This window comes from Oncorhynchus mykiss, chromosome 13, assembly GCF_057628025.1.
Source record: "Oncorhynchus mykiss isolate SJ-2025 chromosome 13, ASM5762802v1, whole genome shotgun sequence".
NCBI classification, from domain to species: domain Eukaryota; kingdom Metazoa; phylum Chordata; class Actinopteri; order Salmoniformes; family Salmonidae; genus Oncorhynchus; species Oncorhynchus mykiss.
Genome location: NC_143034.1, coordinates 40,362,277 through 40,380,945, shown reverse-complemented (window position 1 = coordinate 40,380,945; position 18,669 = coordinate 40,362,277). Strand labels below are relative to the sequence as shown.

Here is an 18,669-nt window from a genome sequence, read left to right as displayed (position 1 = left end):
GACGTGGGTGTTTCTGTGTCTGTCTGCCTGTCTGTCTGCCTGCTAGTCAGTCTGTCTGTCTGTCTCCTCATTCCTATTTGCAAATCTTACATTGACATAAACACATGATTTAATTAAAGCTAAGTGCACCTATCTCAAATGAGGGCATGGCCCATAGTGTGTCACTGCAATGTGGTACAGACTCATTCAACTACAACTACTATAACATATTCACAAACACATATATTTGTAAATATGGTCTTGTATGTTAACTATTTGCTTTACGTGTAAACAAATGAAATAGTTCACATACCAAATGTGAAGTACATACCATGTTTCTGGCATTCATAGACAGGTAGCCTTCTCAAGACGTAAGATAAACAAGAATAATTTTAGGACAACATGAAAGGCTCTGTTATAACTCTGTAACAAAAGTTGTTTTGCTGGTATGGAACTGCAGTAACTACAGCAACCAAAGCTCTTCTCCTAAGAAAGACTAGGAGTCAGTCACTCTATTCCTGGAAAAGACAGCCGAGTCTAAAGTAATAGGATAATAGACCTTGTGGTTGAACCCTGTGTGAAAGGATGAACAGTATCCTCCACAGTACCCTCTGGTGGTAGAACTTAGGTATTACAAGGACTGTTATAGGAACCGTTTGCATTTTGGGTGAGCAAAACTGGTTGAAAAGATATCAGAGAAAATAATTGTCAGTTAACCATTGCAGGGACAGTAAGATATCACGGACTGGTTCCATGAACCCTTAGGCTGAGAAACACTGTTAGGGTATTACGGAGCGGTATAACCTACCCCGAGAAACACTGTTAGGGTATTACGGAGCGGTATAACCTACCCCGAGAAACACTGTTAGGGTATTACGGCGCGGTAAACCTACCCTGAGAAACACTGTTAGGGTATTACGGAGCGGTGTAACCTACCCTGAGAAACACTGTTAGGGTATTACGGAGCGGTAAACCTACCCTGAAAAACACTGTAGGGTATTACGGAGCGGTGTAACTTACCCTGAGAAACACTGTTAGGGCATTACGGAGCGGTGAAACCTACCCTGAGAAACACTGTTAGGGTATTACGGAGCGGTGTAACCTACCCTGAGAAACACTGATAGGGTATTACGGAGCGGTATAACCTACCCTGAGGAACACTGTTAGGGTATTACGGAGCGGTAAACCTACCCTGAGAAACACTGTTAGGGTATTACGGAGCGGTATAACCTACCCCGAGAAACACTGTTAGGGTATTACGGAGCGGTATAACATACCCCGAGAAACACTGTTAGGGTATTACGGAGCGGTATAACCTACCCCGGGGAACACTGTTAGGATATTACGGAGAGGTATAACCTACCCTGAGAAACAATGTTAGGGTATTACGGAGCGGTATAACAGACCCTGAGAAACACTGTTAGGGTATTACGGAGCGGTGTAACCTGCCCTGAGAAACACATTTAGGGTATAAAGGAGCGGTATAACCTACCCTGAGAAACACTTAGGGTATTACAGAGCGGTATAACAGACCCTGAGAAACACTGTTAGGGTATTACGGAGCGGTAAACCTACCCTGAAAAACACTGTTAGGGTATTACGGAGCGGTATAACAGACCCTGAGAAACACTTTTAGGGTATTATGGAGCGGTATAACCTACCCTGAGAAACACTGTTAGGGTATTACGGAGCGGTAAACCTACCCTGAGAAACACTGTTAGGGTATTACGGAGCGGTATAACCTACCCCGAGAAACACTGTTAGGGTATTACGGAGCGGTATAACATACCCCGAGAAACACTGTTAGGGTATTACGGAGCGGTATAACCTACCCCGGGGAACACTGTTAGGATATTACGGAGAGGTATAACCTACCCTGAGAAACAATGTTAGGGTATTACGGAGCGGTATAACAGACCCTGAGAAACACTGTTAGGGTATTACGGAGCGGTGTAACCTGCCCTGAGAAACACATTTAGGGTATTACGGAGCGGTATAACCTACCCTGAGAAACACTTAGGGTATTACAGAGCGGTATAACAGACCCTGAGAAACACTGTTAGGGTATTACAGAGCGGTAAACCTACCCTGAAAAACACTGTTAGGGTATTACGGAGCGGTATAACAGACCCTGAGAAACACTTTTAGGGTATTATGGAGCGGTACAACCTACCCTGAGAAACACTGTTAGGGTATTACGGAGCGGTGTAACCTACCATGAGAAACACTGTTCGGGTATTACGGAGCGGTATAACCTACCCCGAGAAACACTGTTAGGGTATTACGGAGCGGTATAACATACCCCGAGAAACACTGTTAGGGTATTACGGAGCGGTATAACCTACCCCGGGGAACACTGTTAGGATATTACGGAGAGGTATAACCTACCCTGAGAAACAATGTTAGGGTATTACGGAGCGGTATAACAGACCCTGAGAAACACTGTTAGGGTATTACGGAGCGGTGTAACCTGCCCTGAGAAACACATTTAGGGTATAAAGGAGCGGTATAACCTACCCTGAGAAACACTTAGGGTATTACAGAGCGGTATAACAGACCCTGAGAAACACTGTTAGGGTATTACAGAGCGGTAAACCTACCCTGAAAAACACTGTTAGGGTATTACGGAGCGGTATAACAGACCCTGAGAAACACTTTTAGGGTATTATGGAGCGGTACAACCTACCCTGAGAAACACTGTTAGGGTATTACGGAGCGGTGTAACCTACCATGAGAAACACTGTTCGGGTATTACGGAGCGGTATAACAGACCCTGAGAAACACTGTTCGGGTATTACGGAGCGGTAAACCTACCCTGAGAAACACTGTTAGGGTATTACGGAGCGGTATAACAGACCCTGAGAAACACTGTTAGGGTATTACGGAGCGGTATAACCTACCCTGAGAAACACTGTTAGGGTATTACGGAGCGGTATAACCTAGCCTGAGAAACACTGTTAGGGTATTACGGAGCGGTATAACCTACCCTGAGAAAACACTGTTAGGGTATTACGGAGCGGTAAACCTACCCCGAGAAACACTGTTAGGGTATTACAGAGCGGTTTAACCTACCCCGGGAAACACTGTTAGGGTATTACGGAGCGGTATAACCTACCCTGAGAAACACTGTTAGGGTATTACGGAGCGGTATAACAGACCCTGAGAAACACTGTTAGGGTATTACGGAGCGGTATAACCTACCCTAAAAAACACTGTTAGGGTATAACGGAGCGGTATAACCTACCCCGAGAAACACTGTTAGGGTATTACGGAGCGGTATAACCTACCCCGGGGAACACTGTTAGGATATTACGGAGAGGTATAACCTACCCTGAGAAACAATGTTAGGGTATTACGGAGCGGTATAACAGACCCTGAGAAACACTGTTAGGGTATTACGGAGCGGTGTAACCTGCCCTGAGAAACACATTTAGGGTATAAAGGAGCGGTATAACCTACCCTGAGAAACACTTAGGGTATTACAGAGCGGTATAACAGACCCTGAGAAACACTGTTAGGGTATTACGGAGCGGTAAACCTACCCTGAAAAACACTGTTAGGGTATTACGGAGCGGTATAACAGACCCTGAGAAACACTTTTAGGGTATTATGGAGCGGTATAACCTACCCTGAGAAACACTGTTAGGGTATTACGGAGCGGTAAACCTACCCTGAGAAACACTGTTAGGGTATTACGGAGCGGTATAACCTACCCCGAGAAACACTGTTAGGGTATTACGGAGCGGTATAACATACCCCGAGAAACACTGTTAGGGTATTACGGAGCGGTATAACCTACCCCGGGGAACACTGTTAGGATATTACGGAGAGGTATAACCTACCCTGAGAAACAATGTTAGGGTATTACGGAGCGGTATAACAGACCCTGAGAAACACTGTTAGGGTATTACGGAGCGGTGTAACCTGCCCTGAGAAACACATTTAGGGTATTACGGAGCGGTATAACCTACCCTGAGAAACACTTAGGGTATTACAGAGCGGTATAACAGACCCTGAGAAACACTGTTAGGGTATTACAGAGCGGTAAACCTACCCTGAAAAACACTGTTAGGGTATTACGGAGCGGTATAACAGACCCTGAGAAACACTTTTAGGGTATTATGGAGCGGTACAACCTACCCTGAGAAACACTGTTAGGGTATTACGGAGCGGTGTAACCTACCATGAGAAACACTGTTCGGGTATTACGGAGCGGTATAACCTACCCCGAGAAACACTGTTAGGGTATTACGGAGCGGTATAACATACCCCGAGAAACACTGTTAGGGTATTATGGAGCGGTATAACCTACCCCGGGAAACACTGTTAGGATATTACGGAGAGGTATAACCTACCCTGAGAAACAATGTTAGGGTATTACGGAGCGGTATAACAGACCCTGAGAAACACTGTTAGGGTATTACGGAGCGGTGTAACCTGCCCTGAGAAACACATTTAGGGTATAAAGGAGCGGTATAACCTACCCTGAGAAACACTTAGGGTATTACAGAGCGGTATAACAGACCCTGAGAAACACTGTTAGGGTATTACAGAGCGGTAAACCTACCCTGAAAAACACTGTTAGGGTATTACGGAGCGGTATAACAGACCCTGAGAAACACTTTTAGGGTATTATGGAGCGGTACAACCTACCCTGAGAAACACTGTTAGGGTATTACGGAGCGGTGTAACCTACCATGAGAAACACTGTTCGGGTATTACGGAGCGGTATAACAGACCCTGAGAAACACTGTTCGGGTATTACGGAGCGGTAAACCTACCCTGAGAAACACTGTTAGGGTATTACGGAGCGGTATAACAGACCCTGAGAAACACTGTTAGGGTATTACGGAGCGGTATAACCTACCCTGAGAAACACTGTTAGGGTATTACGGAGCGGTATAACCTAGCCTGAGAAACACTGTTAGGGTATTACGGAGCGGTATAACCTACCCTGAGAAACACTGTTAGGGTATTACGGAGCGGTAAACCTACCCCGAGAAACACTGTTAGGTTATTACAGAGCGGTTTAACCTACCCCGGGAAACACTGTTAGGGTATTACGGAGCGGTATAACCTACCCTGAGAAACACTGTTAGGGTATTACGGAGCGGTATAACAGACCCTGAGAAACACTGTTAGGGTATTACGGAGCGGTATAACCTACCCTAAAAAACACTGTTAGGGTATAACGGAGCGGTATAACCTACCCTGAGAAACACTGTTAGGGTATTACAGAGCGGTATAACAGACCCTGAGAAACACTGTTAGGGTACTACGGAGCGGTATAACCTACCCTGAGAAACACTGTTAGGGTATTACGGAGCGGTATAACCTACCCTGAGAAACACTTTTAGGGTATTATGGAGCGGTACAACCTACCCTGAGAAACACTGTTAGGGTATTACGGAGCGGTGTAACCTACCATGAGAAACACTGTTCGGGTATTACGGAGCGGTATAACAGACCCTGAGAAACACTGTTCGGGTATTACGGAGCGGTAAACCTACCCTGAGAAACACTGTTAGGGTATTACGGAGCGGTATAACCTACCCTAAAAAACACTGTTAGGGTATAACGGAGCGGTATAACCTACCCCGAGAAACACTGTTAGGGTATTACGGAGCGGTATAACCTACCCCGGGGAACACTGTTAGGATATTACGGAGAGGTATAACCTACCCTGAGAAACAATGTTAGGGTATTACGGAGCGGTATAACAGACCCTGAGAAACACTGTTAGGGTATTACGGAGCGGTGTAACCTGCCCTGAGAAACACATTTAGGGTATAAAGGAGCGGTATAACCTACCCTGAGAAACACTTAGGGTATTACAGAGCGGTATAACAGACCCTGAGAAACACTGTTAGGGTATTACGGAGCGGTAAACCTACCCTGAAAAACACTGTTAGGGTATTACGGAGCGGTATAACAGACCCTGAGAAACACTTTTAGGGTATTATGGAGCGGTATAACCTACCCTGAGAAACACTGTTAGGGTATTACGGAGCGGTAAACCTACCCTGAGAAACACTGTTAGGGTATTACGGAGCGGTATAACCTACCCCGAGAAACACTGTTAGGGTATTACGGAGCGGTATAACATACCCCGAGAAACACTGTTAGGGTATTACGGAGCGGTATAACCTACCCCGGGGAACACTGTTAGGATATTACGGAGAGGTATAACCTACCCTGAGAAACAATGTTAGGGTATTATGGAGCGGTATAACAGACCCTGAGAAACACTGTTAGGGTATTACGGAGCGGTGTAACCTGCCCTGAGAAACACATTTAGGGTATTACGGAGCGGTATAACCTACCCTGAGAAACACTTAGGGTATTACAGAGCGGTATAACAGACCCTGAGAAACACTGTTAGGGTATTACAGAGCGGTAAACCTACCCTGAAAAACACTGTTAGGGTATTACGGAGCGGTATAACAGACCCTGAGAAACACTTTTAGGGTATTATGGAGCGGTACAACCTACCCTGAGAAACACTGTTAGGGTATTACGGAGCGGTGTAACCTACCATGAGAAACACTGTTCGGGTATTACGGAGCGGTATAACCTACCCCGAGAAACACTGTTAGGGTATTACGGAGCGGTATAACATACCCCGAGAAACACTGTTAGGGTATTACGGAGCGGTATAACCTACCCCGGGGAACACTGTTAGGATATTACGGAGAGGTATAACCTACCCTGAGAAACAATGTTAGGGTATTACGGAGCGGTATAACAGACCCTGAGAAACACTGTTAGGGTATTACGGAGCGGTGTAACCTGCCCTGAGAAACACATTTAGGGTATAAAGGAGCGGTATAACCTACCCTGAGAAACACTTAGGGTATTACAGAGCGGTATAACAGACCCTGAGAAACACTGTTAGGGTATTACAGAGCGGTAAACCTACCCTGAAAAACACTGTTAGGGTATTACGGAGCGGTATAACAGACCCTGAGAAACACTTTTAGGGTATTATGGAGCGGTACAACCTACCCTGAGAAACACTGTTAGGGTATTACGGAGCGGTGTAACCTACCATGAGAAACACTGTTCGGGTATTACGGAGCGGTATAACAGACCCTGAGAAACACTGTTCGGGTATTACGGAGCGGTAAACCTACCCTGAGAAACACTGTTAGGGTATTACGGAGCGGTATAACAGACCCTGAGAAACACTGTTAGGGTATTACGGAGCGGTATAACCTACCCTGAGAAACACTGTTAGGGTATTACGGAGCGGTATAACCTAGCCTGAGAAACACTGTTAGGGTATTACGGAGCGGTATAACCTACCCTGAGAAACACTGTTAGGGTATTACGGAGCGGTAAACCTACCCCGAGAAACACTGTTAGGGTATTACAGAGCGGTTTAACCTACCCCGGGAAACACTGTTAGGGTATTACGGAGCGGTATAACCTACCCTGAGAAACACTGTTAGGGTATTACGGAGCGGTATAACAGACCCTGAGAAACACTGTTAGGGTATTACGGAGCGGTATAACCTACCCTAAAAAACACTGTTAGGGTATAACGGAGCGGTATAACCTACCCTGAGAAACACTGTTAGGGTATTACAGAGCGGTATAACAGACCCTGAGAAACACTGTTAGGGTACTACGGAGCGGTATAACCTACCCTGAGAAACACTGTTAGGGTATTACGGAGCGGTATAACCTACCCTGAGAAACACTGTTCGGGTATTACGGAGCGGTAAACCTACCCTGAGAAACACTGTTAGGGTATTACGGAGCGGTAAACCTACTCAGAGATGATCGCAATAACAACAACAAAGTAGATCTATAGGGTTTTTAGCCAATGAGGATAACATGGAGTGGGCTAGCCACTCCTGTCATGGGAACCCCACAGAGACTACAGGGCAGATTAACCGGGCCACTGCAGGAGGATGGACAGCCTACTGTTCTGCTCTGTACTGTAGCCTTCTTTACAGTAATGTACTCTGCTATACCGTACTGTAAAATACAATACTGTAATATATGGTTACTGCACTGTTCTGTACTGTAGGAGGGCAAAGGGATCAGCTCACCAAGGTGCTGCCAAGCAGACCTGCGTTTGGATAGCTGTGTATAGGAAATGGGTAGAGGTCAGAGTGACAATGGAGGGGTAGTGGTCACCATAAAGGGAAAGGTCTGAGCCACTGTGGACACTTGAATGCAGTGGAGGCTGGTGGAAGGAAGGGCTCATTGGGCTGGAATGGGATAAATGGGCAGGTATCACACGCCAAACCTATAGAAACCACATGTTCCGTTCCATTTATTCCATTCCAGCCATTACAACGAGCTAATCCTCCTATAGCTCCTTCCACCAGCCTCCACTGGTTGAATGGTTGCAATGCTGACACCACAGCATCAATATTAATCTGCAGATTAGTGTACTTGAAGTAGGGCAGCACTTAGGCAGCCAAAGCAGAGCATTGATTTTGATATTTGGTGATGTAAGCTAACAATCTGAATAGACCTCTCCTCTCTATGAGGTCTGATTGCCTGATATGAGATCTAATATGTTACATTTTGGTTGTTATATCACCATTGAAAGACCTCAATTGAACATGCAACAGCTCCAAAAGTCATACTGATATTTGTCTGGATAAAAGCTTTTGATAAGACTGCCTGACAATATTGTAATGCTAATAAATCTTTTTTTACTAAAATCAATCACATAATCCATCATACTGACTTATTCTGGTCTGTTTACAGAGCAAGAGTTTGCCAAGAACATCATAAAGGCAGCAGAAACGGCTAAGTCCTGTGTGGCTCAGCAGGTATGGATGCTTTTGTTGTCTCGCGTGTGTATGGGGCTGTATAGGTTGTACATGTGATGATGTGTACAATATTGCATAGAAACGTATTAAATCCCTATCAGATTACTCTTCAGGTTTATTATTAGCTACCTTAGTGGAATACACTGAAAGTCGCTGTGCATAAAAGCATCTGCTAAATTACCAATAGAAAATGTTTTGCAGTGCCTTGACTTTTTGCACATTTTTTGTTACAGCATGAATTTAGAATTGATTAAATGTCTCTGGCCTACACACTATATCCCATAATGTCAAAGTGGAATTATGTTTTTAGAAATAATTCATTTAAAATGAAAAGCTGAAATATTTGAGTCAAGCCTAAAAACGTTCAGGAGTAAAAATGTGCTTAACAAGTCATATAATAAGTTGCATGGATTCACTCTGTGTGCAATAATAGTGTTTAACATGATTTTTGAATGACTACCTCATCTCTGTACCCCACACAATTATCTGTAAGGTCCCTCATTTGAGCAGTGAATTTCAACCAAGATTCAACCAGAAAGACCAGGGAGGTTTTCCAATGCCTCGCAAAGAAAGGCATCTATTGGTAGATGGGTAAAAAAAAACAGACATTGAATATCCCTTTGAGCACGGTGAAGTCATTAATTACACTTTGGATGGTGTAGCAATACACCCAGTCACTACAAAGATACAGTTGCCGGAGAGGAAGGAAACCACTCCGGGATTTCACCACTAAAACAGTTACAGAGTGTAATGGCTGTTATAGGACAAAACTGAGGATGGATCAACAACATTGTAGTTACTCAACAATTCTAACCTAATTGACAGAGTGAAAAAAAGGAAGCTTGTACAGAATACAAATATTACAAGACATGCATCCTGTATGCAACTAGGCACTAAAGTAATACTGCAAAAAAAGTGGCAAAGCAATTCACTTTATGTACTGAATACAAAGTGTTATGTTTGGGGCAAATCCAATACAACACATTACTGAGTACCACTCTCCATATTTTCGAGCAAAATGGAAGCTGCATTATATTATGGGTATGCTTATAATCGTTAAGGACTGGGGAGTTATTCAGGATAAAAAAGAAACAGAATGGAGCTAAGCACAGGCAAAATCCTAGAGGAAAACCTGGTTCAGTCTGCTTTCCACCAGACACTGGAAGATGAATTTACCTTTCAGCAGGACAATAACCTAAAACACAAGGCCAAATTTACACTGGAGTTGCTTACCAAGACAGTAAATGTTCCTGATATCTAATATCTCTAATATATCTGAAATATATCTATAAATAACGTATTGAAATTATATCTATGACCTGGTTCTTACTGTGCTGTTGTTACAGGACATGATGCCTCTGCAGTACATCTACACCATGGCCCTGGAGCACGATGTGAAGACCAGCCAATCTACTAAACAGACATCAGAACTGCTGCAGCAACGCTGCTACCAGGTACGGCAGGCAGGCAGGCAGGTACGGCAGGCAGGTACGGCAGGCAGGTACGGCAGGCAGGCGGGTACGGCAGGCAGGCAGGCAGGTACGGCAGGCAGGTACGGCAGGCAGGCAGGTACGGCAGGCAGGCAGGCAGGTACGGCAGGTAGGCAGGCAGGTACGGCAGGCAGGCAGGCAGGTACGGCAGGCAGGCAGGCAGGCACTCTGGCAGGCAGGCAGGCACTCTGGCTGGCAGGCAGGCAGGCAGGCGCAATGAGCAAGCCCAATGTGTCAAACATTCCTGTATGCAGAAAGAAGAAAGAAGAAGAAAATGTGGAATAATATGTTAAGTGATTTAGTATGATGTGGTTAATCCTACATCTTAATTCTGAAGGCCCTGGCATCCAAGAAGAATGAGATTGATAAGTGGCGCAGGGAGTTCAAGGAGCAGTGGTCCAGAGAACAGAGGAAGATGGTAAGTGCTGTTTTAGATGCTACTGTGTATGTGCACTCACGTGCCTGTGTGTTTTAACAGCTTATCCCATTGATCAGAACATTGCGTTAACTAACAACTTCTCTCATCGGTCAGAATGAGGCGGTGGCGGCTCTGAAAAAGGCTCGTCAGCAGTACCTGCAGCGCAGTGAGGACCTGGAGAAGACCAAGGCTGTGACGGCCAAGGCCGGGGACGAGCTCACAGCGGGACACAAGACCCTGGACAAGAGGAGGAAGTCACGTGACGACGCACAGTCAAAGGTGTGGTACAGCGGGTCCAACCGCCACATGGGGTTCACAGAAACATATCCCACTTTTTAGGTTTACATTTTTTTTTATGGGAAAATTATAATTGTTATTTTTTGTCATCATGTGACTCACTGTGCATATATCCCTCTTTCTCTCTCTCCCTCTCTCATTCATCCCCTACAACCAGGTGATGGAGGCAGAGATGCAGTACAGACAGTGTGTGTGTGAGGCCCAGGACCACCAGGACAAGCTGGAGAGCTTGAAGGAGAAAATCATAGTTCACACCCGCAAACTCATCTGCCAGGGGGACACTGTGCTCAAGGAGGTGGGTGTCCAAGCCTATTGGAGATCGAGATATCCCCTGTGCTGGATGCAACAAGTGGAGTGCATAATAGGGATAGTGATAGCATAAGAGTGGGCATAAGAGTAAATAGACTCAAGGCAAGCAGCCAGTAGCCGTTTCAAATAGTCTTTTAAGACTGCCAATCGCCCATACAACAACAACAAAAATATATTAAAATATGGCCCAGGTCTCCTTTTCTAAATAATATATTAATATATCTCATATAGCAGACCATTTTATCCAAAGCAACTTAGTCATGCGTGCATACATTTTACATACAGGTGGTAATTGGGATTTAACCGAATATGCTGCCGTTGCCATGCTCTACCAACTGAGCTACAGAGGTGTCTTGAGCTCAATGGGATTAATCATTTTCAAATAATCCCTCTTATCATGTACCTCTACCACCCCTAGGCCACAGTGAACATGTTCTACTTCCAGCGTCAGCAGACAGAGCCGGTTCCCCTGGGCTACCACAACCTGGAGTTGACCTGCAGGCCGTGTGAACCCGGGGAGCCCTACCTGCTCTACATCTTTAGGAAGAGAAGCCAAGAACAGCCCCTACAAACCTTCACCTTCCAGGAGTTTGTCCCTCAGAACAAAAGGTACGGACAGATGGTTGATTTGTCCTGTTCTTTATAGGCTACGACTCTAATGGATGATACTGTTTGTCCCATTAGTGCCTATTGTCTTGTATTTAGAGTTGCTGTCAAGATTTTATTTGTAAATGTTAATTGTGTGTCTGCTTGCCTGCGTGTGTGTGTCCGAATCTGTGTGTTGCTCCTCCAAGTGGCCGTCGTAAGACCAGCAACCCTAGCTCTCTACAGGACTCCTCCCTGCCTGAAGAAAGTCTGGTTAAACGTAAGGGCTACAGTGACAGTGAGAGCATCGGAGGCAGTCTGGAGTCTCTGTCCAGCCCAGGTAAGCCTGTGTGCTTCATTTTGCAGATTTCATTTAATCATGCTCAGAAGATTGACCAATCATCAAACATCAATGTCATATTTGGTAGTGGAGAGAAATAATGTATTCGCTACGAAGCTTACGGGAAACTCACCTTGTCCTGTTTGACTGGTCTCTCCTCCTTCTCTGTGTGTCTTACCCACATTGAACCCTGAACCCTGTAGCCCATGGCAACAGGAGGCTTCCTAAAGCCCCCTCCACAGGGACAATGTCATCAGACGACCTGGATGAGAGGGACATAGGCACCGTCCTGGAAGGAGGTGAATGTCAGCGTCATCACCTAACTCCCACAACAGACACCAACTAATGGCTCTCTATAAGTAAATTCTCCTGCTGAATTCTGAATCTACTCCTAACCCAGTGTTTCCCAAACTCGGTCCTCGGCACCCCCAAGGGTGCATATTTTGTTTTTTTGCCCTAGAACTACACAGCTGATTCAGATAACCAACCAACTCATCATCAAGCTTTGATTATTTTAATCAGCTATGTAGTGCTAGGACATCAAAAGAACGTGCACACCTTGGGGTCCCCAGGACCGAGTTTGGGAAACGCTGCCCTAACCCCTACACCCTAGCCACTCCTGTAGATCTGAGAGGATTAGATAATCATTGTGGCAATTGCTTCTTGTCTACTGATTGGCTAGGTGGAAATGTTTCCATATTCTTCCACAATCCTCTCAGGTCTACAGGAGTTGCTAGGGAGTAGGGTTTGTTTGGAACTAGGGGTAAATTTGGTGGGTAGTGTTTCCCACCATGACTGAGTCCTGTCCTGTGGTTCCTCGTAGATTGTGTGGACTCCACTCCAGAAGGGAACGGTACGGCGGGAAAGGTACGGACTACGTCCCGAGCCGCACTGACACACCGACTCAGGAAGATGAAGAGCAAGATGGTGAAGTGCAAACAGTGTGACAATTACATCGTTGTCAACGGCATCGAGTGTGAGGAGGTGAGAAAGAGGAGAAATAGAAGGAGAGAGGAATAACTGACAGACATTTAAGTGGCAGCCTCTTTAATGACAAATGTATAACATTATTGCCTGATTCACAGTCACACCATAGAGCCTGACCGATGCCAAGCTGAACTGAGCTGTACGCTATCCTCCATAGTGGCGCCAGCACAGTATGGTTCAGGTTGAACCAGGTATACAGTGGGGCAAAAAAAGTATTTAGTCAGCCACCAATTGTGCAAGTTCTCCCACTTAAAAAGATGAGAGGCCTGTAATTTTCATCATAGGTACACTCCACGCAAGATCTCACCCCGTGGGGTCAAAATTATCACAAGAACGGTGGGCAAAAATCCCAGAACCACATAGGGGGACCTAGTGAATGACCTGCAGAGAGCTGGGACCAAAGTAACAAAGCCTACCATCAGTAACACACTACGCTGCCAGGGACTCAAACCCTGCAGTGCCAGACGTGTCCCCCTGCTTAAGCCAGTACATGTCCAGGCCGTCTGAAGTTTGCTAGAGAGCATTTGGATGATCCAGAAGAAGATTGGGAGAATGTCCTCTGGTCAGATGAAACCAAAATATAACTTTTTGGTAAAAACTCAATTCGTCGTGTTTGGAGGACAAAGAATGCCGAGTTGCATCCAAAGAACACCATACCTTACTGTGAAGCATGGGGGTGGAATCATCATGCTTTGGGGCTGTTTTTCTGCAAAGGGACCAGGACGACAGATCTGGGGAAAGGAAAGAATGAATGGGGCCATGTATCGTGAGATTTTGAGTGAAAACCTTCTTCCATCAGCAAGGGCATTGAAGATGAAACGTGGCTGGGTCTTTCAGCATGACAATGATCCCAAACACACTGCCCGGGCAACGAAGGAGTGGCTTCGTAAGAAGCATTTCAAGGTCCTGGAGTGGCCTAGCCAGTCTCCAGATCTCAACCCCATAGAAAATCTTTGGAGGGAGTTGAAAGTCTGTGTTGCCCAGCAACAGCCCCAAAACATCACTGCTCTAGAGGAGATCTGCATGGAGGAATGGGCCAAAATACCAGCAACAGTGTGTGAAAACCTTGTGAAGACTTACAGAAAACGTTTGACCTCTGTCATTGCCAACAAAGGGTATATAACAAAGTATTGAGATAAACTTTTGTTATTGACCAAATACTTATTTTCCACCATAATTTGCAAGTAAATTCATTAAAAATCCTACAATGTGATTTTCTGGATTTTTTTTCTTCTCATTTTGTCTGTCATAGTTGAAGTGTACCTATGATGAAAATTACAGGCCTCTCTCATCTTTTTAAGTGGGTAGAACTTGCACAATTGGTGGCTGACTAAATACTTTTTTGCCCCACTGTATAGGGTGTGATTTGAGCTCCACCCTGTGGTTTGCTAATCCATGTCCTCTGTCCCGCCTGCCGTCTCTGTAGTGTGGCATGGCGGTTCACAGGAAGTGTCTGGAGGTGTTACAGCATGAGTGTGAGAACAGGAAGGGTGTTCTATTTGGGGTGGGTTTCTCCCTGTTGCCCCGGGACCGGCCTGACGAAGTGCCCTTCGTGGTCCAGCGCTGCACGGCCGAGATAGAGAGCAGGGCCCTCACTCTACAGGTACTGTATTAACCTGGATGTAATATGGCTTAGAATAAGTACTGAAGCAAACAGTAAAACTGTTTTGCAGAAGCGATAGTACAGTGCCCTTATCTCAATCCTTCTTATTTTCTCTTTCCCTCCCTCCCCCCATCCATCCATCCCTCCCACCCAGGGGGTGTATCGTATCAGTGGGTCGAAGCCTCGCATCCAGAAGCTGTGTCAGGTCTTCGAGACCCAAAAGGACCAGGTCGACCTCTCTGACCTTTCACCTCATGACATCACCTCAGTCCTCAAACACTTCTTCAAGGAGGTACTTCACTGTTTCCCAGACAACAAAGAACACTGATATTACAGACAATATACTGTAGAGCCAACGATACAGTTAATACAGACAATATACTGTAGAGCCAACAATATAGTTAATACAGACAATATACTGTAGAGCCAAAGATACAGTTAATACAGACAATATACTGTAGAGCCAACGATACAGTTAATACAGACAACATACTGTAGAGCCAACAATATAGTTAATACAGACAATATACTGTTGAGCCAACAATATAGTTAATACAGACAGTATACTGTAGAGCCAATGATATAGTTAATACAGACAGTATACTGTAGAGCCAACGATACAGTTAATACAGACAATATACTGTAGAGCCAACGATATAGTTAATACAGACAGTATACTGTAGCGCCAATGATACAGTTAATACAGACAGTATACTGTAGAGCCAATGGTATAGTTAATACAGACAGTATACTGTAGCGCCAATGATACAGTTAATACAGACAGTATACTGTAGAGCCAATGATACAGTTAATACAGACAATATAGTTCATACAGACAGTATACTGTAGAGCCAATGATACAGTTAATACAGACCGTATACTGTAGAGCCAATTATACAGTTAATACAGACAATATAGTTAATACAGACAGTATACTGTAGAGCCAATGATACAGTTAATACAGACAATATACTGTAGAGCCAATGATACAGTTAATACAGACAATATAGTTAATACAGACAGTATACTGTAGAGCCAATGATACAGTTAATACAGACAATATACTGTAGAGCCAATGATACAGTTAATACAGACAATATAGTTAATACAGACAGTATACTATAGAGCCAATGATATAGTTAATACAGACAGTATACTGTAGAGCCAATGATACAGTTAATACAGACAATATAGTTAATACAGACAGTATACTGTAGAGCCAATGATACAGTTAATACAGACAGTATACTGTAGCGCCAATGATACAGTTAATACAGACAGTATACTGTAGAGCCAATGGTATAGTTAATACAGACAGTATACTGTAGAGCCAATGATACAGTTAATACAGACAGTATACTGTAGAGCCAATGATACAGTTAATACAGACAATATAGTTAATACAGACAGTATACTGTAGAGCCAATGATACAGTTAATACAGACAGTATACTGTAGAGCCAATGATACAGTTAATACAGACAGTATACTGTAGAGCCAATGGTATAGTTAATACAGACAGTATACTGTAGAGCCAATGATACAGTTAATACAGACAGTATACTGTAGAGCCAATGATACAGTTAATACAGACAATATAGTTAATACAGACAGTATACTGTAGAGCCAATGATACAGTTAATACAGACAGTATACTGTAGAGCCAATGATACAGTTAATACAGACAGTATACTGTAGAGCCAATGGTATAGTTAATACAGACAGTATACTGTAGAGCCAATGATACAGTTAATACAGACAGTATACTGTAGAGCCAATGATACAGTTAATACAGACAATATAGTTAATACAGACAGTATACTGTAGAGCCAATGATACAGTTAATACAGACCGTATACTGTAGAGCCAATTATACAGTTAATACAGGCAATATAGTTAATACAGACAGTATACTGTAGAGCCAATGATACAGTTAATACAGACAGTATACTGTAGAGCCAATGATACAGTTAATACAGACAATATACTGTAGAGCCAATGATACAGTTAATACAGACAATATAGTTAATACAGACAGTATACTATAGAGCCAATGACATAGTTAATACAGACAGTATACTGTAGAGCCAATGATACAGTTAATACAGACAATATAGTTAATACAGACAGTATACTGTAGAGCCAATGATACAGTTAATACAGACAGTATACTGTAGAGCCAATTATACAGTTAATACAGACAATATAGTTAATACAGACAGTATACTGTAGAGCCAATGATACAGTTAATACAGACAATATACTGTAGAGCCAATGATACAGTTAATACAGACAATATAGTTAATACAGACAATATACTGTAGAGCCAACGACACAGTTAATAAAGACAATTAAGTGTCGAATGGACATACACTGTTATTTAAACTCTCACACAAAGCTCCCCTTCATGATTATGCCAGCCTATAAGTAAAATGGACATATCTTATCTCAGGATTTCCCTATTAGTGAACATCATGTGGTACAATTGTCAGTCGATGCATCAAAGCATTTATTATTATTATGTGTGAATAACAATCTATTGTCATTATTTATTAGAAATAAAACCATCTTCATCCTCAGCTTCCAGAGCCGCTGTTGACCTTTGACCTGTACAATGACTTCATCTGGGTGGGCAAGGAGATCCAGCGTCTCAGTGAGAGGGAGGCGACAGCAGAGACTCCTGGGATAGTGGAGGACCTCACATATAGCCTGAGAGACCTGCTGGGGAGACTGCCCCCATACCGCTACTACACGCTGCAGCATATGATGCGTCACCTCCACAGGTACTGTACTACGCTACTACACACTGCAGCATATGATGCGTCACCTCCACAGGTACTGTACTACGCTACTACACACTGCAGCATATGATGCGTCACCTCCACAGGTACTACGCTACTACACAGTGCAGCATATGATGCGTCACCTCCACAGGTACTACGCTACTACACACTGCAGCATATGATGCGTCACCTCCACAGGTACTACGCTACTACACACTGCAGCATATGCTGCGTCACCTCCACAGGTACTACGCTACTACACACTGCAGCATATGATGCGTCACCTCCACAGGTACTACGCTACTACACAGTGGTCCATGCTCCCACCCATTCAAGACATCTACTCAAAATGGTGCCTGAGGAATGCCTGCAGCATCATCAAGGACCCCACACACCACAGCCACGAGCCGTTCACTCCCTTACCGACAGGCAGACGGTATCGGAGCATGAGGTCTGATACCAACAGGTTCAGAGACAGTTTCTATCCACAAGCAATCAAACTACTGAACAGGACTGACCACCTGTTCTGACTCTCCACACCTTAGCACACATACACGCCCACGCAGACATACACACAAGCACACACACACGCACACAGTACATTCATGCTACACACGCAGACTCTTATCATGATGTGTCACCTACACAGATACTACTGCACACTGCAGCACATGATGCGTCACCTACACAGATACTACTGCACACTGCAGCACATGATGCGTCACCTACACAGATACTACTGCACACTGCAGCACATGATGTGTCACCTACACAGATACTACTGCACACTGCAGCACATGATGCGTCACCTACACAGATACTACTGCACACTGCAGCACATGATGCATCACCTACACAGATACTACTGCACACTGCAGCACAAGATGTGTCACCTACACAGATACTACTACGCACTGCAGCACATGATGTGTCACCTACACAGATACTACTGCACACTGCAGCACATGATGCGTCACCTACACAGATACTACTGCACACTGCAGCACATGATGTGTCACCTACACAGATACTACTGCACACTGCAGCACATGATGTGTCACCTACACAGATACTACTGCACACTGCA

At 44.4% G+C, this 18,669-nt stretch overlaps 1 protein-coding gene across 4 annotated transcripts in view; it reads left to right on the top strand.

Annotated features, from left to right (window-relative positions):
* Nucleotides 1–18,669, top strand: part of LOC110486106 (GEM-interacting protein) — a 58,263-nt gene that overhangs the window by 27,851 nt on the left and 11,743 nt on the right. For all 4 annotated transcript variants that reach the window (XM_090196173.1, XM_036940758.2, XM_090196172.1 and 1 more), the window contains 12 exons: nucleotides 8,707–8,771; nucleotides 10,118–10,225; nucleotides 10,599–10,679; nucleotides 10,794–10,958; nucleotides 11,134–11,271; nucleotides 11,704–11,894; nucleotides 12,080–12,210; nucleotides 12,414–12,509; nucleotides 13,034–13,194; nucleotides 14,624–14,800; nucleotides 14,955–15,092; nucleotides 17,380–17,582. In XM_090196173.1, the coding sequence (XP_090052299.1) occupies nucleotides 8,707–8,771; nucleotides 10,118–10,225; nucleotides 10,599–10,679; nucleotides 10,794–10,958; nucleotides 11,134–11,271; nucleotides 11,704–11,894; nucleotides 12,080–12,210; nucleotides 12,414–12,509; nucleotides 13,034–13,194; nucleotides 14,624–14,800; nucleotides 14,955–15,092; nucleotides 17,380–17,582 (1,654 nt within the window). The remainder of the gene's footprint in view (nucleotides 1–8,706; nucleotides 8,772–10,117; nucleotides 10,226–10,598; nucleotides 10,680–10,793; nucleotides 10,959–11,133; nucleotides 11,272–11,703; nucleotides 11,895–12,079; nucleotides 12,211–12,413; nucleotides 12,510–13,033; nucleotides 13,195–14,623; nucleotides 14,801–14,954; nucleotides 15,093–17,379; nucleotides 17,583–18,669) is intronic.